This window comes from Lithobates pipiens, unplaced genomic scaffold, assembly GCF_037356315.1.
Source record: "Lithobates pipiens isolate NorthernLeopardFrog02 unplaced genomic scaffold, aLitPip1_a1.2 Scaffold_3, whole genome shotgun sequence".
Classification (NCBI taxonomy): Eukaryota; Metazoa; Chordata; class Amphibia; order Anura; family Ranidae; genus Lithobates; species Lithobates pipiens.
In genome coordinates, this window is record NW_027507790.1 from 89738783 (window position 1) to 89760293 (window position 21511).

General features: G+C 44.6%; 1 protein-coding gene across 1 annotated transcript in view; it reads left to right on the forward strand.

Annotated features, from left to right (window-relative positions):
- The window catches only part of PTPN11 (protein tyrosine phosphatase non-receptor type 11), a 133631-nt gene that overhangs the window by 62203 nt on the left and 49917 nt on the right, over positions 1 to 21511 (forward strand). Inside the window, exons 12-13 of the mRNA XM_077462035.1 lie at positions 6709 to 6776; positions 19694 to 19845. Of these exons, the coding sequence (XP_077318161.1) occupies positions 6709 to 6776; positions 19694 to 19845 (220 nt within the window). The remainder of the gene's footprint in view (positions 1 to 6708; positions 6777 to 19693; positions 19846 to 21511) is intronic.

The window sequence follows — 21511 nt, forward strand, 5'->3', positions numbered from 1 at the left end:
TGGGCCCAATGGAAGATGAGACCATTCCAAAAAGGGTTTCTTCACCAATGGTTAGGCGACAAGGCTCAACTTATCCGGATCACATCTTCAATGAGAATCTCTCTGCCCTGGTGGCTTCAGAAGGAGAATCTATTCAATTGTCATTCCATTCTCCCCATCTCATGGATATCAATAACTTTGGATGCCAGCAACAGGGGCTGGGGCGCCCACTGTTTGACGGAAGTAGCACAAGGCACCTGGGACTTCCCTTCCAGGGGGATGGTGTCGAATATTCTAGAATTAAAGACAGCCTTCCGGGCGCTCCTAGCCTTTCGTCATCTGATCTCAGGAACTTCGGTTCTTCTCAGACTAGACAACACAACAGCAGTGGCATATATAAGGTGACAAGGAGGTACTCGGAGTCTGTCCCTTCTTCAGGGGGTAGAGCCAATCATGTCTTGGGCTCAGAAGAACCTGGTCAGCATTACAGCAACTTATGTTCCAGGAACGCAGAACGTCCAAGCGGACTTCCTGTCTTGAGTCAATCTGGACAACAACGAATTGTCTCTTCACGAGGAAGTTTTCAGGCGGATTCTAACGTTGTGTTTCTCCCCAGAGGTTGACCTATTTGCCTCTCCTTGCAACAAGAAACTGGCAAGGTATTATTCCAGGTTTCGGGATCCTCAGGCTTACGGAGTGGATTCACTGACGGATCGATGGCGGTTCAACAAAGCTTACGCCTTTCCTCCGATTCCTATTATTCTACAGTTCCTGCGGAGACTCAAATCAGAAGCAGTAGAGGTGATAGCTGTAATACCTTTTTGGCCCAACAGGCCATGGTTTCCGCTTCTAATGCTCCTCAGCGTCAGAGATCCGATTCCCTTACCTCTCAGACCCCATCTTCTATCCCAGGGCTCGAAGCTCCATCCCTGTCCGGCCCATCTATGTCTGAGGGTCTGGTTTTTGAGAGGGGAAGATTAGAGGCTCTGGGTTGTCCCAAGGAGGCCTTTCCTACTCTCATGGGTGCAAGGAGGAAAAGTACCAACCAGGTGTATGAGAGGATTTGGTCTAGATTCACAAGTCACTTGTCTTCCAAGTCTTGCTCTAATGGTAATCTGACGGTTCAGGATGTTTTGGGTCTCTTATGCCCCGTACACACGAGCGGACTTTTCAACATCCAAAGTCCGTCAGACCGAGTCCGTCAGACTATCCGACCGTGTGTGGGCTGCAACGGACTTTAGCTTCGCAAAAGTCTGACGGACTTTAGAAATGAAGCATGCTTCAAATTTTCCCGACGGAACTCCGCCGGACCCGGTCCCCTTCGAAAACTCCGCTCGTGTGTATGCTACTCCGACGGACTAAAACCGACGCTAGGGCAGCTATTGGCTACTGGCTATGAACTTCCTTATTCGAGTCGGGTCGTACGTCATCACGTTCGAATCCGTCGGAGTTTAGTGTGATCGTGTGTGGCCAAGTCCGTTCGACCGAAAAGTCTGTCAGAACTCCGTCGGAACTCCGGCGGAACTCCTTTGGAAGTCTGTCGGACATAACTCCTCTCGTGTGTACGGGGCATTACAGTCCAGACTAGACATTCCCCTATCTGTCAGCGCTCTTCGTGTACAAGTCTCTGGAGTATCCTGGGCTAAACATCCCTTGGTTCAGCAATTCTTTAAAGGAGCAATTAGACTTAGACCACAGAGGAAACCTAGATTCCCCAAGTGGATTTACCGCTGGTTCTCGTCTTCTCACAACTGGACAGAACACTTTCAATCAAAGAATTGTCCCTAATGACATCTTTTTTGGTAGCCATATCTTCAGCAAAGAGAGTCTCTGAGTTTCAGTCTTTAGGATCAAAGGATCCTTTCCTCACGTTTTTTCCTGACAGAGTGGTCCTAGTGCCAATACTGGGGTCGAATCCAAAGGTTACCTCAGTCTTCCACGAAATTCAGGATATTACTCTTCCTACCTTTAATTCGGCTGGGAGTCAGGATCTTCATCCTCTCGACATGGGAATTATTCTGAAACGATACTTGGAGGCAACAGCTTCTTTCCGGCAATCGGATTATCTTTTTGTTCTTTTTCACTGTAAAAACAAAGGCCTTTGGGCTTTGGTCAGAGCCATCGCCACGTGGGTGGTTCAGGCGATCCAGTGGGCTTTTAAAGAGAAGGGCTTGGCTCCTCCTGAGGCGGTTACGGCACATTCCACGAGAAGTCTCTCTACTTCTTGGGCAGCTTCACGTCATGTGGCTCCTGAGTTTATCTGCAAGGCTGCCTCTTGGTCATCCATTCATACATTTATGGCTCACTATTGTGTCGAACCTACCAGTTTATCTTCCATTGATTTTGGGTTAAAGGTGCTGTCGGTTGACAGTGTTACATACATTTTTGTTCAGCATTTTTGCCCACCCGAGTGTGTTTGGCGAGTTATTTCCCACACGTTGCTGCCATGGAGTCTGTCAGGAAAACGGAAAATTCCTATCAAAATACTTACCGTAATTTTCCTTTCCTGATGGACTCCATGGCAGCAGGAGTTCCCTCCCAAAATGGCTGGAGTAGGCTAGTTACCGAACACGGCCATGGGCAGGGAGCAAAGATTTATGGGAGTGGTGTCCTATAGGGTAGTGGAGGCGGGACTTAACCCACACGTTGCTGCCATGGAGTCCATCAGGAAAGGAAAATTACGGTAAGTATTTTGATAGGAATTTTCCGTTTTCCCTATGGGAGCCATCTTAACAGGTCCGACACGTCGGTCTGACTTTGAAAATGCTCCCTGCAGTACTTTGATCCTACTTTAGTCCATTGAATATCACTGAAGTCTGATCAAAGTCGGATCACAGTCTTAACTGATCTGACTTTAGCATGCGACTTGTGCTCTGATGATCTCGAAGGAGAACTCCAACGCCAAAAAAACAAAAAAAACAAACCGCATGGGTTCCCCCTCCAAGAGCATACCAGGCCCTTCGGTCTGGTATGGATTTTAAGGGTGGATGCTTTGGGGCAGGGGGTCCTGCGCCCCACCCCAAAGCACCTTGTCCCTTTGTTGATGAGGAGAAGGGCTTCTTCCCGACAACCCTGGCCATTGGTTGCCAGGGTCTGCGGGCAGGGGCTTATATAAAATAAAACGCATTGAATAGGGTTTTAAAGTAATTTATTAAGGCAGCTCCGACGTCTTACAATCTCTTCTCCCCTCTTTGGCTATTCTGCCTCCTCAGCTGACTACTTCTGCTTGTTCTTCTCCTCCCCTGTCTGGTTCTTCTCCCTCTGTCCGTTGTCTTCTCCGCTATCTTCTTGCTCTTTTCCTGCTCTTTTCTGCTGTGTTCTTCCTCTGTTCTTCTTCCGTAGTTGACACAATGCTCTCTTCCGTTCCAATGCTGGGTGCGCGATGTGCCACTACTTATATTGGCATGGGCCGGGGTTATCAGAGGCTCGCCCCTTATGTCATCGCTCCATCATACCTGGGCGATGACATAAGGGGCGGGGCCTCGGAATGACATCACCCGGTGACCCCCACCCCATGCCAATATAAGTAGTGCCACACTGCGCACCCAGCATTAGTGTGGTATAGAGCGTTGAGTCAACATCGGAAGAGCAGTGGGAGAAAACAGTGGAGGAGACCTGGCAGAAAGACTGTGCCAGGATCTGTGAACACTTGCGGTGCAGTGGCTAGATCGAACGGCAGAACCACAAACCACATTCAATATATCTGGTCTCCCACAGTATATAGAACATGGAAATGCAATTATTTTAGTAAATATATACTGCTAAATACCTTTTCTCATCAGCAGTATATAGTAGTCTTGTGACTTCTATCAGTGCCTGGTTAAAGCTTGTAGGAGCATTTTTTTCATTTCCCAACGATTGTCCTATCAGGCTTCAGGACCCCTGACCCTCTCTCTGGACAGTGCTGATTGGCCGTGTACTGATCACATGCACGCTCTCCCAAGAAAAAAAAAACTCTAACAATACACACCAAACTGAGCATGTGCAGCCTGACTCAGTAACTCTGTCTTATCCTGACCTGTTCTGGAGTCAGTGGAAGAGGAGGAGGCTCTGTGCATACAAGATCAAAGTAGCCTTTTTACACAATGCAGGTAACCCCTTAGGTTCCACAGTGAGTGTAACAAGCATGCTTTACTGCATATACACACTGATTTTACTGTTGTGGGTTTAATAACAAGTTATAGAGGAAGTAAACTCTCCCACTCTGTTGCTTCTTTTCATTTAGTCCATTATAATAAGTAATTATCAAACTATAGCCACTCTAATCCAGCCCAAGTTGCATATTATTACTGTTTAAAGAAACTTTTAAAAATGTGTTTCCAGAGGTTAGGCAGCGCCATCTTAAGTATTGTTTTCTGAGTCCACAGTGGAGTGTATTTCCTCCCTTACATTGAGCACTTCCTGTACTGTTAACCAAGCCTCCTTCTCATTCCAACGTTTCTATGGCAACTCTGCTTCCCTGTTCATAGCTAGCTTGTTTTATTTCATAGTATTTACTTGTGCCGATTACCTAGAGCAGGGATGTCCAAACTTTTTTCAAAGAGGGCCAGATTTGATGAAGTGAACATGCGTGAGGGCCGACCATTTTGCCTGACATTCTTTGAACCATTAAAATTCGGTCTAAGTGTGTTCGTCCGAGCACTAATACACTGCCCAACAAGAATTCTCTTGCCTTTGTGGCAGTGTGTGGTGAAGAGATGAACTCAGTGTATTATTTGGATACACCGTATTTATTGGTGTATAACACACACCTTCACTTTAAGAGGGAGGCTTCAGGAAAAGAAAATAATTAAAATTTTAAATAAAAGAACTGTGAAGCAAAATAAGGGTCAGTGCTCATCTGCAGACCCACAATTGCCAGTAACGCAGCGCCCACCATTGCCAGGAATTCAGCAGCCACCATTGCCAGGAATGTACTCACCATTGCCAGGAATGCACCCACCATTGCTAGAAATTCACTCACCATTGCCGGGAATGCAGCCCCACCATTGCCGGGAATGCAGCCCCACCATTGCCGGGAATGCAGCCCCACCATTGCCGGGAATGCAGCCCCACCATTGCCGGGAATGCAGCCCCACCATTACTATGAATTCACTCACCATTGCCAGGAATTCACTCACCATTGCCAGGAATGCAGCCCCACAATTGCAATTGCCAGGAATGCAGCCACCATTACCATCAGTGCAGCCATGGAGGGCAGGACGAGCGCCAAAGACATCCTACAGGAGAATTTCCTGTTTACACAACGGCCCCTTTAAGAGAAAGTCCCGCCTCGTCTGATGGACAGAACAGTCGTCCAATGGCAGAGATGGGACTTCCTTTTACAGCTGCCGTGTAAACAGGAAATTCTCCTCCTGTGTGCACGGCACTCGTCCTGCCTTCTCCCTCCGAGGTAGCCGGACTATATATCTTTTGTGACCCCGGCGCTGGGAGATCGCCGGGGGCCACAAAAGATGTATATGTTTAAATAACCAGACGGGCCGTTCAAAACCGGGCCGCGATTGGCCCGCGGGCCGGACTTTGGACATGCCTGACCTAGAGTGTTTGCCTTTGTCAGTCTTGTCAGCTTCAGCTAATAAGACTGCAGTAATGCTGTCCTATGCCCTGCTTTACATTGCATGTGATGTCACATGGTCACATGGGGTGTAGGAGGAAGTTCTGAATGATTCTGCAGTCTCCTGGGATTTCAGTGTTGTGTGCCGTAGGAAGTCCTGATAATAGATAAAGTATACAGTGTGTTGTAAATCAGGGGAGATCTGGGCATGCTCAGTCATTCTAAAGAACAAAAAGGATTACAACAATACTAAGAAAGTAAGCAGATATCTACAAGCAGTGTTCATTAGTGTTTTTTTTTATGCTGATTTACATGGGACAAACTTGTGGGGGAGAGTTTACAACCACTTTAAAGCTTTTACAAAATCTGTGCACACTCTAGATTTACCCAGATCCCTGTTGGTCAGAACAGTTGGTGCAGAAAACATGGTCACACAGTTCCAGCGCAGATAGTGGGGTTATGTGGTTACTTTGGAGAAAAGGCCACCTATGAGGCCAGGGAAGCCATACATTTTGTCTTTATGTTCTTCGTTAATTTTTTTATATTCCATTATGCCCCCATTCACAATTCATATTGCCATATAATAGCTGTTAGAATATTTGCCTTACAGCAGCGCCTAGGAGAGGGTCCCATCATGATCCTTACAGTGAGATCCTAGGAACACTGAGTATTCCAAAGCTTACAGTAAGATGTTATTGCTGTGTGCTGGAGGCAGTCTTTGCAAGATTTGGGTTACTTGGCGTCACCAGGATCTTGCTAGAAGGCTGTAGAAGCCAGCTGTAAGGCAAGTATCTTATTTTTTATCTTTTACAGGGGAGGACTGTTTGCTACGGCCATACAGCTGTTTACTATAACCAGGCTACTTTTGACTGTTTACCTACATGTACTGTTTAAATGAATGAAATATAGGTATTTGTTTCCCTACAGCTAGAGAGTTGAATATACTGGTCTTTCTCTTTGCCTGAAGGCATTTTAAACTAGTGGACTAGCCGACCATTAAATTTTGTTGATAACTTGGCAGTCTATTTTTTTCGGCTCTGTTCAAAAAATAAACAGGTATTTGTGTGTTTCCAGCTAGAATGTGTGTTGCTTTTCAGTCTGCAAAATAAAATCTGTGCTTTGGAATTCCAGGATGGTCTCTTGCTCATCACACTGCTGTTTTTCTTTATTAACAGTGCAGGAATAGGACGTACAGGCACTTTTATTGTGATTGATATTCTCATTGATGTCATTCGAGAAAAAGGTGGGTATATAATTCCAACAATGTCTTCTGTCACAAGGCACTTTTTTAAGGAAGTTGAGCATAATGTATGGCTCTAGAGATATCAGGATATTTGATGTTATATGTTTGCTGTCTTACCAAGCTGATTTGTTTTCACTTTGAGAGAACAAAATGCCTTGCTTTGATCACATGTTTGCTACAAATATGTTTAATCTTCTTAATTTGTGCTTTGTGCTTCCTTTACATGAAATTTCAGAGTTAGGTGGTAGGTGTTTTACCTAACTATTGATCTTCAAATGTGATGGGAAAGGTCACGAATAGTTTGTATATCGGTGTACCCAGGACACTGGGTAACACACACATGCAAGTACTGGAGGGTGCCTGCTTTTCAGTTCAGTTACACCCTTCAGTGCCCAGTCTTGGCACCTCTTCTACATGTCTGCTGCTCCATTGGGCACTGTTGCGATTGTTGCTGTATGTAACTTTCAGCCCACCATGGGCTCAAAAGGGCAGGGGGGAATGCCCTTTTGCCACTTACTCCAAAGTACTTGAATTTTCAGTAGGACTATGGCAGTGATCAAAATGGTTGGCAGAAGCGGTTACTAGAGGCGCTGAAGGGCACCTACTTTAAAGAGAAAACAGAAATGGGTAGAATAGTCACAGGTTTCAAAAAACAGAAACCTTATACTTGCCTAGGTGGATGCAGTATCCATCCGATGCAGCATCTGTCCCATGTCAGTTTTGCACAGAGAACTAAGCAATCAAACACCACTGATTGCTCAGTTCTCCCCCTCTGTTCTGAGCAGAGAGCTGTGACTGTCAGTCAGTGGCTCATTGCTCTCCCCTCCAGGACATGAGCACTGGGCTGGGGAGGGAAGGAAGCTGCTGGCTCAGTCTCCCAGCGGCAGCTGAGAGGCTGAGCAAACTGCCAATGCAGCTGGCTAAGTGACGTCAACCAATAGTGGTCTTTAGCCCGTTGTTAGCTGAAAACGGGTCACAGGAGTGCAGGGAGAGAGCCATAGGAGAAATAAGGCCAAAAAAGCTTTAGCCAGATTTCTCCTTTAAAATAACTGTGTTGTAAAGTGACACTAAACTCTAATTAAACTTATTCAAGTATATATTCTTAATTCAATAAAAAAAAACTTAAAATTGCTTTCAGTCTCCACCCAATCTCCTAATGTAATTGTTATATTTTTTGTGCTCCTGTGATCAGTCGAGACCATAGGGAGTAAAATGGCGGTCATTGATGGCAATTTTTTTTTCCTCTTATATTCACCGACCGACACAGCTCCTCCCTTAGCCATTGGGTTGTTACGCCACCTTTAGGAGAATACTAGGCATTACATGTTATGTAAAACACAGAACTTTCCAGTTCCGCCCAAGGGGTGGTCCCTTAGGTAACAACCCCACAGCCTGCCATGCAGTCATCAGTTTTATTTTGCCTAGTGAAGGAGAAGGACCTAGGAACCCTGACAGACCCATTGGTCTTTTTTTTTTTTTTTTTTCTGCAGAAGCTTGGCTTTTTGTGCAAGATGATGGATCCTGCGATCTGTTATCAACAGCCGGCTGGGTGACAGGCTGGATACCCTTATCCTTGTAGTCTCCCCAGCCTGGCCATCGAGCGTGTACATGTCGCAGCTCCGCACAAGGCCGGCCACGACGAAACCTCAGCTCCAGAGGTGGTTGGTGAGCTTTTATGCTCCAGGGCGCACATATGACCTGGCTACTGACATCTGTGTCAGTATGCCGAGGCCAGCAGCCACCCTGTAATGGAATGTCTCCCAGCTCTTCAGGACTGGCAAGTACGGCTCTCCCTGCCTCGGTGGGGCTGAGCAGCTGGGCATTCCCTGGGAGGTCCCTGTGGGGGATGCTGCATGTGGCTGCTAAGTGGTGTGTATGTGTCTGTACAGGGGCTCTCACCTGTGGGGGGGGGGGCTGCGCTGGCAGACTGTGTCCTGAGTCCTGTTTCTCATGTCCCTGGAGGTGCCTGTGAGACTGTGCCTGTGTCCCTTGCAGCGCTGACCACTGCCATTTCTGCTCTGTCCCTCATGGTTTCAGCATCAGTGGCCATCTTAGGTGTGGGCAAGTGAAAGCATGCTCTCCTGGGCTTCGGCGGCCATTTTCTCTGCAATTTGTCCTTATACTGGATGCCGGTTGCCATTTTCTAGAAGCCTGAATTTTGTTTTTAAGCTTTCTCTAGCGGCAGCATGTGTCCCTGTGCTCTGGCGGCCATTTTCCCACTGTTTTATGTCCTTATACTGGACGCTGGGTGGCCATTTTCTTTGAGCCTGAGCACATTGCAGAGCGGTATCAGCGCCATTAGCACCAGCTTTCACTGACACACAGTGGATTCCTCTGCACCCGGGAGCCAACAGAGACCACAGGCACTACTTGCTGGATAGCGCAGAACCTTTGGGTGGTGAGTCCTGTGGGAAATGGCCACTCAGCCAGCAACAGTAAGGAGGGTGGGACTGTCACTGTCCTAAGCCCACTTCAGGTGGCAGACAGGGTAAGGGTCAGCATGGCTTCAGAAACTGGTGTTTCTTCCCCCGAAATCCAGGCAATTGCAACCAGTTCGCCTGCGGAATGCACAATGCCTTTGGACACCTTGTTGGCGGTCCTCAATTCGTTCGTTGCGTGGGCGCAAGGGTGCTAAAAAACGGCCCCTGCCCCCCCCTCCCATCCTCTGGGTAGAGCTTTGACGCAGACTCGGGCCCTGCTGAGGCCGGTGACCCCTGCTCTGTTTCAGATGACGCACCATGTGGATCAGACAGATTGTAGTACAAGCCTACGCCTTGAAGGGGCAGGTGCCCCCCTTTCCGGTCACGGCCCACTCCACAAGGACAAACAGAACATCCTGGGTCTTCCGACACCAATCGTCTGTCGCTCAAGTTTGTAAAGAGGCGACCTGGTCGTCTGTCCACACATTTACCAAGTTCTACAAGGTAGACATCAGGGCATTGGCTGATGCCTGTTTTGGCCGCAAAGTTTTGCAGGCGGCTGTACAGTTGCAATTGTGTATGCAATAATTCCCATTTTTTTGGGATAAAAACACAGTATCTTTTAAGTTAATGCGCTGTTGCTTTAATTTCCGCAGTTTTTGGTGCAGTTGTGGGTAGTCCCTCCTGTTGAGGATACCCTGGTTTTGTGGTGTTTTTTTTCCACACACTGTTGTTTTTGTGGGTAAAGTTACACTAGTTCGCACTTGCCATGGTCAATTAAGTTTTATGTTGTTTTCCCACCCCTTGTTTGGCACTGCTTGGGGACGTCCCAATGGCTAAGAGAGGAGCTGTGTCAGTCGGTGAATATAAGAGAAAATAGGATTTTTTTGTACTCACTGTAAAAATCATTTTCTCTGTAATTCACCGACCGACACAGCACCCACCCCTCCTGTTTTTCTTTACGTTATACTGCTTGTTGACGTACTGATGACTGCATGGCAGGCTGTGTGGTTGTTACTCAAGGGACCGCCCCTTGGGCGGAACTAGAAAGTTCTGTGTTTTACATAACATGTAATGCCTGGTATTCTCCTAAAGGTGGCGTAACAGCCCAATGGCTAAGAGAGGAGCTGTGTCGGTCGGGGAATTACAGAGAAAAGGATTTTACGGTGAGTACAAAAAATCCTATTTTTGTGTCACATGGTATTGGTGCAGCAATTTTTAAAACACAATTTCTTTGGAAAAAAAAATACTTTTAATGAATTTTTTCATGTTTCAAAACGTGTTTTCAAAAGTTCACCCATAAAGTCCCATAGTACCGGGGGGGTACTTTCTCCTGAAAACTATATAATATACTGGGATGTTGACAACAAATAAAAATGGTGCTACACCAAGTAAATAGATACTAAACATGTCATGCTTTAAAATTGCACGCACTCGTGGAATGGCGCCAAACTACGGAGCTTAAAAATCTCCATAGGCGACACTTTCATTTATTTACTTTTTATTTATTTTTTTACAGCTTACCAGTTTAAAGTTACAGAGATGCTAGCACTCGAACGATCGCAACAATATCTCACATGTGTGGTTTGACTGCCATTTAAATATGTGGGCATGACCTACATATGCATTGGCTTCTGCGTGTGAGCATGAGGGGATGGGGGCGCTTTAAAAAATTTACACTTTCCCTTTTAATTTTTTACATTTTTGGTCACCTTTATTCCTATTACACAAGGGATGTAAACACCCCTTGTAATAGGAATAGGATATGACAGGTCCTCTATTTGGAGAGACCTGGGGTCTAGAAGTCCCCACATCTCTCCTATATGCTGGAAAGCCTAAGAGCGCAAGAAAAAAAAAAATCGATCTCAGGCTTTCCAGCAAAAAAATTGGCAGTGTTTACATCTGCCAGAGCTGGAAGTTTTGTCATGACGTCGCTTCTGGCCTCCGATGATCATAGAGATGGGCAGGGACCATCTGGTAAACCAGCGCCCCCGCTGGATATTTTCTCTGGCTCCCCAATCGAACAGGAGCAATCAGGCGGCTAAACAGCCATGAAGATAGTTTTTACAATGTAGGCAATGGCTGGATGAAAAAAAAAGATATCTGGATTATGCCTGTAGCTGCAGGCATCATTCAGATATCTCCACGCAAAGTCTATGACGTCATATGACATCCAATCGGTGGTTAAGTAGTGGAAGTGTATGAATGATTTTGTGAGAATAAGCATATTGTTTAGTGTCACTTGAACCTAAATCATGCAAAAAAAAATAAAAACATTTTCAATATAATATAAACTTCCACAGTTTAATCAAAATTAGAGAGAACCTGTTTAAAAAAAAAAAAGTGTAAATTTTACATTTTCCAGCTGTATAAACGCCATTGCAGGTCCCACAAGACTAGCACTGTGTGTGTGTGTGTGTGTGTGTGTGTGTGTTTTTTGTATAAAGTTGCTGTAGGAAATATAACCATATTATGTGTAAAAGTGTAGAAAGCACACTCGGTCAACCGAGAATTTATAGCTTAAATAATATCTCTTCTGAAGAACATAAAGCATGTTAATTCTCCTAGAGGATCCTGTGCACATATCAGTTGTCCCCATTTAAATCTGTGCAGGAGTTGCTGAGCTGCAATGTGAGATAGTTAACTTTCCCACCCACCTAGCTATCTGACAACCAAGATAGTTTTCTGACAGGGCATGAGAGGCAGTGCACACAGAGCCTGCACAGCCTCCACCCCCAACCTAAAGCCCCTCACACTTGTACGACTTTTCCTACAATTAGGGACTGCAAAGTCGTATTACAAGTTGTTCCCCATGATTTCCAATGACTACCATCCACATTAGTACGACTTCATGTCGTGCCGACTTTACTTCCTGCACTACTTTGGTCCGATTTTGATCTTACTTCAGCCCATTAAATATCTCTGACGTCGGAAAAAAAAAAAAGGATCGCAGTCTTAACTGATCCGACATTGGCATATGACTTGTGCTCTGATCTTGAAGGGGAACTCCACGCCAAATTTAAAAAACTGTCATGGGCTCTCCTCCAAGAGCGTACCAGGCCTTTCAGTCTGGCATGGATTTTAAGAGGAACAGCGTGGGGCCCCCCCCCCCCCCAAATCCATACCAGTCCCTTATCTGAGCACACAGCCCGGCAGGTCAGGAAAGGGGGTGGGGACGAGCAAGCACCCCTCCTGAACTGTACCAGGCTACATGCCCTCAACATGGGGGGGGGGGGTGTTTTGGGGCGGGGGGAGCACCTTGTCCCTATGTTGAGGACAAGGGTCTCTTCCCGACAATCCTGGCCGCTGGTTGTCGGGGTCTGTGGACGAAGGTCTTAACTAAATATAACTTAACTTATTTTAAAAAAAGTCCTTTTATTCGGCAGCTCTGGCGACTCTTCTGGCAACGTCTTTTGCCTCCTCTGCTGATGTCTTCTGCCTTTGCTGATTTTTCTCCCCTCTCCGGGTCTTCTCCGCTGATGTCTTCTAGCCCTCTCTGGTTCTTCTCCCTCTGTCCGCTCTCTTCTGCCTCTGCTGGGTCTTCTCTGCTGTCTTCTCCCTCTGTACTTCTTCCGATGTCGACTTGTTGAACTCTCCCGCTCTAATGCCGGGTGCGTGGTGTGCCACTACTTGGCATGGAACGTGGTCACCGGAGGCCCACCCCTTATTACGTCACCGCTCATCATGCCCCGGGCGGTGACAAAATGAGGGACGTGGCCTCCGGATGATGTCACACAGTGACCCCAACCCATGCCAATATAACTAGTGGCACAAAGCGCACCTGGCATTAGAGCGGGAGAGAGCGTGGAGTCAACATCTGAAGAAGAACAGAGGGAGAAGACAGCCGAGAAACCCCCGCAAAAGAGCACGACGATAGCGGAGAAGACCCAGCAGAGGCAGAATAGAGCAGACAGAGGGAGAAGAACCGGAGAGGGCTAGAAGACATCAGCGGAGAGTGGACAAGATCTGGAGAGGGGAGAAGAAGTCGGAAGAGACCCTGGAGCTGCCTAATAAAATTACTTTAAAAATGTGTTCTGTGTTTTTATTTTTGACACTTTTTTTATTTATTTTTTTAGGTGAATGGGTATGGGTACATTGTCCCTGATACTCATTCACATAGGGTGGGGGGCCGGGACCTGGGGGCCCCCTTGTTTATAGGGGGCATCCAGATTCGCCCACAGACCCCCCCCACCCGACAACCAATGGCCAGGGTTGTCGGGAAGAGGCCCTTGTCCTCATCAACATGGTGCTTTGGGGTGGGGGGTGCGATCGCTCATCCCCACCCCCTTTCCTAACCTGCCAGGCTGTGTACTCGGTTGAGGGTCTGCTTTTTTTTTTTTTTCTAAATTTGGCATGGAGTTCCCCCTAAATAGTCATACCCGACAGTGCCTGGTATTGTCTGGGATCAAAGTCGTATCCCTGTTCATTGAAGTCTGACTTCAAGTCACAGGGCAAAGTCAGATCCACAGTCGTACAACTTTGCCAAAATCGCGCCACTTTGAAGTCGCACAAGTTTGAAAGGGCCCTAAGTTGCCAGACAGAACTTTTCTGTCCTCTGAAAAGCTGTCTCCTAATCTCTGCTGTTTAGATTAGAGTCCAGAGCTGCAGCCTGCTATTCAGGACAGAGAGAGTGGTTACTGCCTGTGTTGTGGATGATTGCAGCTGTAGAAAACATTCACAAAAACTTAAACTGACAATAGCATGCAGTGGCTAATACGATTGTCTGAGACAGCCTAGTGTAGTACCTGGCTTATGTTGTTGTCAGACCCTTTAATGCCCTCCATTCACAGCACAAGCTGAAAGTTTCTACTCTCTCCTGAATAGCAGGCTGCAGTAAACTAAAGATGAGAGATGAAGAAAGACACCTTTGTAGGATAGAGAGGGGGTCTCTGTGCTGGCTGCCACCTCCCCATGGTAAAGCCCATGTTTTTAGGCTTCAGGAGAGGTGCAGCTACAGCCAGCAATGAGAGATTAAAAAAATACATTTATTTTAACTCTTACTCCTCCTATTTTAATGGGGATTCATGCTTATGTGCACAGGATCCCATGGGGAAAGTAGTAAGATCTTGCTTCGCCTTTTTATGAGAGATCCATAGAAAATAGGACTGGCTATGCAGATATTGAAGATATTTTAGTGCTTTGGCAATAGCCATCATCAATATATTATTATTATTATTTTTTTTTTTTTTTAAGGAATCCATTTAAATCGGGAGTATCTATGGTTCAAAATGTAAAGTCATATAATCATTCCACATTTTGTTTATTTTTAGCCTACTCCTATTAATCTGAACTATGTTGTAGTTTGTAAACTTAGTGAAGATCCCCACACATTTGCTTCCTGAAATTCTGTGACACGTCTTCACTGTGCCCTGTGAGTAGACACTGCCATGTCACACATTCACAGAGCCTGCCTTCTGACTTAGAGGTACTGAGAGGATCAATTTAAGGAGGCTGAGTCAGCACAGTAATCACTGCTTGCAGGCAGCAAGGTACCATGGGATATGTAGTCCTTAGAAATCAAATGCCAACAGAGAAGCTGCAAAGTATGCAGGGAATACAGGAAGTTGTGGAAAGAGATGGCCAGCAGACAGGTAGAACTGGAAATATGAAAGGAGATTTTTCAAGGAAGCCAATATTGGATTATCATAAAAAAACAACAATTTTTTGTATTGTTATTACAATGTAGATTTTATAAAAGGACTGATGTGACTATAGGTTTCCTTTTAGCAAAAGCTGCTGAACATGTTGGTACCCCTTTTTTATAGTTTTAAATGTTTGCTTTTTTTCTTTACATGATCTGCAAAGAGCCCTACAGGCTGTGGACCTTCTACTGCCGCACAAATAAGTCTCAGCTGTAGTACTAAGGATCTCTGCATCCCTAGGAGAGCTCTGGATTAGGCTGCAGTTTAATACCAAATTTTAAGGCAGTTCTTGTCCACTCCTGTTACTGTCTTGTGTTCCTTCTCTCATAGCAGGAAGGTTTTGTTGATCTGATAAGTCAAACCGCAGGCCGTCTGAAAGAAGAGCTTATCTGTTTAGTTCGATATTTACAGCATGTGTACCATCATACAATTCATCAACATGTTGAGGAAGAATCCCAGTCTAATTAAAACGGAACGTCACTCTATCCCTATCAACATTGGCACTTTTCAGTCCTTATGCTGCAAGAATTCGTAAAATTATATACTTGTTTTTAAACTTTTTTTTTTTTTTTTTTCTTCAATAACTTCCTGCTTTCCAGGCCTGGGCAAATGATGTCCTGCATCCCAGGAGTCTTCAGGAGGAGAGGGGGGGGGGTTTATCAGCTAAGAACATCCCCCTGCCTGCATGCCTGAGCTAAGGGCAGGTGGATTCCAGAAAGTAAATGCTACATGAATCTTTTGCCCTTACTCGAAGCACGGAGACATGGATGGATGGGGGAGATTTGTTTGATTTGAATTTGATTTGAATATTAAAAATTAATTAAATGGTTTGTGGTGCTCAGATGCAGTGTAGTTCTGCTTTAACCACTTGCTCACCACTTACCACTTTTACTGCGGCAGGTTGGTTCTCTTGCGTGCAAATGATGTACCTGTATGTCATTTCATACAACAGACACTGGGGGGCACGCGCATGCTGCCGAAGGTGTGGCCGCGTGCTAATTGGCCACAGGGGATACCAATCAGCAGGTCCCGTGGACTCGATGTCTGCTGGACATGTGCAATAATTTCCCAGACAAGCAGAATGGCGATCTGTAAACAAGGCAGATTGCCATTCTGACAGGGAAGAAGATAGAGATCTTGTGTTCCTGCTAAGCAAAAACAGGATTTCTGTCTTCATCCAGTCAGAGCAATCACAACACAGTTAGCAAGCACCGGCTAGGCACATATTTAACCACTTCAGCCCCAGTAGGATTTTTGTCGCTCTGACAATTGCGTGGTTGTGCACCTCTGTACAGAAACAAAATTGATGTCCTTTTTTTCCCCACAAATAGAGCATTCTTTTGGTAGTATTTGATGACCCCTGCAGTTTTATGTGCTATAAACCAAAAAAGCGAAACATGTTGAAACTTGCAGCATTTCTTTCTTTCTATGTGTATAGATTGGTAATGTATATGGTCATTGTTGGTCTTGTATCCGTCTGTTTCACAACCATTGGATATTTGTACCAATAGTGTCTTTTACTGTTGCTTTTATATATGTGTTTTGAATAAAATGTATTTATTTTAACATAGGCATGTCAGTTATCTGCCTCTATCTGGGTACCGTATAAAAATGGGGGTTGGTTACCCTTCAGCCCTCTCATTTCTCCCTTTATCTTTTGGTTTGCACCAAAGTTATAGCTTCTACAAAATAGAGGATATATTTATGGTCTTTTTATTTTTTTTTTTACTGCTAATTGCGGTGGACAGATCGGAGACTTTTGACACTTTTTGGGACCATTGACATTTATAAAAGCGATCAGAGCTAAAAATGGCCACTGATTACTGTAACACTAGGGGGCGATTAAGGGGTTGCGTGTCTTAAGAAGTGATACTAACTGCAGGGGGATGTGACTCCCTGGGGGAGGAGACTGATCGTTGTTCATGCTTATTATGAACAACAGATCAGTCTCCTCACTCCTGACAGAACAGAGATCCATCTGTTTACATTGACCATTCGGTCTCTCTTAGGAGCGATTGCAGGTGCCGGGCGGACATCGCAGCCGTCGGGCACATGCAATGGCTTCCATGGTCGCGCGTGCACCCAGTGGTCTTAAAGCGGCCGACATATATCGCCGACGATTTGCCCAGGAGAGCCAACCTGCCGCAGTATAACTGTGGCGGCTGGTCCTCTAGGGGTTAACCCTTTGATCTTCCTTGATGTTAGCCCCTTTCCTGCCAGTGTTATTAGTACAGCATATTTTTAGCACTGATCACCAAAAATGTGTCAAGTGTCAGGTGTCCGTACTGTCCACCGCAATGTCGCAGTCCTGGTAATTACCGCCATTACTGGTAGAAAAAGAAAAATGCCATAAAAATATCCCAGTTGGCAGTTTGTAAACGCGATAACTTTTGCACAAACCAATCAATGTGCGCTTCTTGGGATTTTTTTACTAAAAATATGTAGCAGAATCCATATTGACATAAATTGAAATTTTTTTTTTTTATTTGGATGTGTTTTATAGCAAAAAGTAAAAAAATAAAATAATAATAAATCTATATTTTCGCTCTTTTTTTGTTTATAGAGAAAAAACTAAAAAACGCAGAGGTGATCAAATACCACCAAAAGAAAGCCCACCCCCCTCCCCGTGTGTGTGTGTGTGTGTGTGTGTGTGTGTAAATTCTGCAGTCAATCAGCATGATATAGTAGTTGGGATGTCCATAGAAGTGTCCTTTTTAACCCCTTGCCACCGAGTGTATACATATATGCGGCCTTACTAAATTGGGTCTTCTTCCATGGAGCCACATATGTGCATTGCTAGTACAGGAACTGGGCTGGTAGCCCTGAGTCTTAGTAAAGATCAGTAATCAGGATAGTCTCTGCTGTGATAGTCTCTGGCTAGCTCCATTTTTTTCCCTCTTCTGAATGGTCTTTCTCTCCTTGCTAGAGGAGAAAAATGTAACCAAAGTGTGTAAAAAATAAATAAAAAATAAACAAATAAAAATAATAATATGAAAAAACGCAAGATCAAGATTCTAGGTCAGTGTGAGGGTTAGAATTGGGGTCAAAGGTCGGGGTCAGTAAATTTTTGGGTAGGATTAAAAAGAAATGCATTTTTAAAAAATAATATGAGTGCAAGTTACTGTCTGTGTGCTTTTGATAGGATAAAACAAAGGCCAAACATGCACCATTTGTTTCTGGACCTACTACAGGTACTGTACTAACAAAAATAACATACACCGATGTGGTATCACTGCAATTGCCAGGAACGGCAGAATTTATTTTGGGTTGATTTTCCTTTTGAAAACAATAAAATATAAATAGGAGATATAATATATCATACCAGTTACCACCAAATGAAAGCCTAGTTTGTTCTGAAAAATAATTCACCTAGATACACAAAGTAGTTGTGATAATATGTATAGCTTTACTAATGCATGTCAAAGTTGCAAAACCCTCCGTCATTAACCAGTTCCCGACCGGCGCACGACTATGTACGTCGGCAGAATGGCACGGGCAGGCATATTGGCTTGCAGGTACGCCCATTTCTATATGCCGCCCTACCATCGCGTGCGCACCTCGGGTGGCGCGATCGCGTGCCAGTCGGAACCCCCGCGTGCCAGTCGGAGTCCCCGATCGTCTCACGGGGGCGGCTGAATGGGGAGATGCCGTTGTAAACGGCATCTCCCCGTTCTGCCTAGCAACAAGTGACACTGTTCTCTGCTCCATGTGGAGCAGAGATCAGTGTTCACTAACACACAGCCCAGCCCCCCACAGTTAGTGACACGCCCCTAGGAACACTTAACCCCTACACTGCCACCCCCTGGTTAACCCCTTCACAGCCAGTGTCATTAACACAGGAATCAGTGCATTTGTATAGCACTGATTGCTGTATAAATGGCAATGGTCCCAAAAATGTCCAATGTGTCCGCCATAATGTTGCAGTCACAATAAAAATCGCTGATTGCCATCATTACTAGTAAAAAAAAAATATTAATAAAAATGCTATAAAACTATCCCCTATTTTGTAAACGCTATAACTTTTGCGCAAACCAATTAATAATAGCTTATTGCGTTTTTTTTGTTTTTTTTAACAAAAATATATAGAAGAATACGTATCGGCCTAAACTGAGGGAAAAAACTGTTTTTTAAAAATATATTTTTGGGGGATATTTATTATAACAAAAAGAATGAAAAATAATGCGTTTTTGTCAGAATTTACGCTCTATTTTTGTTTATAGCGCAAAAAATAAAAACCTTAGGGGTGATCAAATACCACCAAAAGAAAGCTCTATTTATGGGGAAAAGGGGACATCAATTTTGTTTGGGAGCCATGTCACACGACTGCGCAATTGTCAGTTAAAGCGACACAGTGCCGAATCGCAAAAAGTGGTCTGCTCTTAAGCCAGCAAAATGGTCCGGTCTGAAAGTGGTTAAGGGGTTAGGGACTATTCCTACTGAGAAAACAATATTGGCTGTTGATGAACACCTTCTGGGGGGAAAAAAGTTGCTCACTTAACTCTTGAGTACCCTAGTATATCAGCTCTAGGGCAGTGGTCATCAACTCAACTGTCCTCAGGGCCCACTAACAGGCCAGGTTTGCAAGATAACTGAAATACATGACAGGTGATATCATTTGCTGCTCAGTGATTACAGTGTTCTAGTCTGCATCTCCCCAAGGTAATACATAAAACCTGGCCTGTTAGTGGGCCCTGAGGACAGGGTTGATGACTACTGCTCTAGGCGTACAGTTTCCAGTTTGTTTCATGTCAAATGCTGATTAGGAATTGCAGAGTAATATTTAAAATAATGCATTTAGATTGTAAAATTTGCTAGACTGACAGATGATTTTACTCTTATTTCTATTAATATATAGGTGTTGATTGTGACATTGACGTACCTAAGACTATTCAGATGGTAAGATCTCAGAGATCGGGAATGGTTCAGACAGAAGCACAGTACAGGTTTATATACATGGCCGTACAGCATTATATAGAAACCTTGCAGCGCAGGATTGAAGAGGAGCAGGTAAGGCTAGCACTGTGTGGCATAACAAAAATAAATGATCCATATTTGTGTAAAGGGACACACCTGGGAAATTTTTTGTAGGAATGGGAATATAAAACCAATACTGGTGGGAGGTGTTCCTTATCTAGATATTTTGCAATGCCAAAACTTTTTCACTTTTGTTCTGTTCCAGACATCATTAGTAGGTTTAGGATTTTGCACTGATGGCGAGTATACTAGTGTTCTGTAACCAGTCAGATGTTGCATTTAATTTCCTACCATACAATGGAAAAACTAGTTGTGCTCCTCCTAGAGGCATATTTATAAGACTGTGAATGTGACTTTTACCAAACATTTAATTACGGTCATTTAAAACATGTCCTGTTAATTTCTTTATGATGGGCCGGGGCCTATTATTCATAGCAAAATGTGTAAGAAAATAGTTTATTTCAAATGATATTAAAAGTGTTTTTAAAGTTGCATTTAGGCTATGAGATCAGCTTTGCTGTCATAACTTTTTCTTTTATCGTACATCGCAAGACACAGAGCAGCCATAATAACTAACTGGGTTATACGCCACCTACTGGTGAATGGACACTGGTAAAAAAAAAAAAATCAAACAATAAGTCCCCCCCTATATAACCCCTCCTACACAGGCAGTACCTCCGTTTTTTTGCCAATGTCTGTTAGGTTGATGGTCACTGATGTGACATGTTCTCCTGGAGCATGCTTGGAGGTCTGGACGGTTCTATTAAGAATCATGGTCTTCAGTCAGATCCATTTGAAAAAGCTATCAGCCAAAATGGATGGTATCCGAGCCTCATTGGAAGGAGAGAAGATTCCTCAAGGTTTGCCTGTAATGCAGCCTTATGGCGCTGGACCCTGTGTAATGGAACCCTGTGCAGTGTTTGTTCTGACCAAGGTGCTTTCCAGCAGGGTGCTATACAGGTCCAAGGGAGTGGACCTCAGATTAAGGGGGCCCAGTCGCTGAAGGTCTTTTATGACAAATCTCGCCGTGATGGGCGAAGATTGGACTCCTGTTATGTTCAGAGTCCTGCAGCAGGAATGGTAAGTCTGCATTTTTGCAGTTTCACCTTTAAAAAAATAAAAGCAATCTGACTGTTCTCCTGATGGCCACTGGGGGCAGTGTGCTGTTTAATCATGCTGTGTACCTTTTAGTTGTGCTGCTGTTTCTCCTCCAGCCACTAGAAGGGTGCAGGCTTGCTCAGTATGGCCTATTTTCATATAGGCAGGAAGTGGATGGGTGGCCATGGCCATGTGATTAGCAGGGACTCTGGAGACATAACAGCAGCCCATGGATACAATGTGTGAGTACTTACTATGGGAGAACTGTGTGGCAGACAAGCCATAATTATATGCTGCATATTTACTGCTTATCTGGGGGAACTGTACAACTGTAAGTCGGTAAACCCCTGAATGGATAGCAGTTCGCTTTAAAGTGTTCACTGCTCGGAAGGCAGGTGCAGCATTGTATAAATGCTTGCAAACTTGTTGCTTAAATGGATGTTTAAATAGGCTGGACCAAAGATGAGCAAAGATCACAATTCTCACAGGGTAACATCAACTTTCAGAATATACAAAAAAATTGGGCAAACTTTACGGTTTCCTAGGGTTTCTGCTAAATATATATAATGTTTGAGGGTTCCATGTAATTTTATAGCAAAAA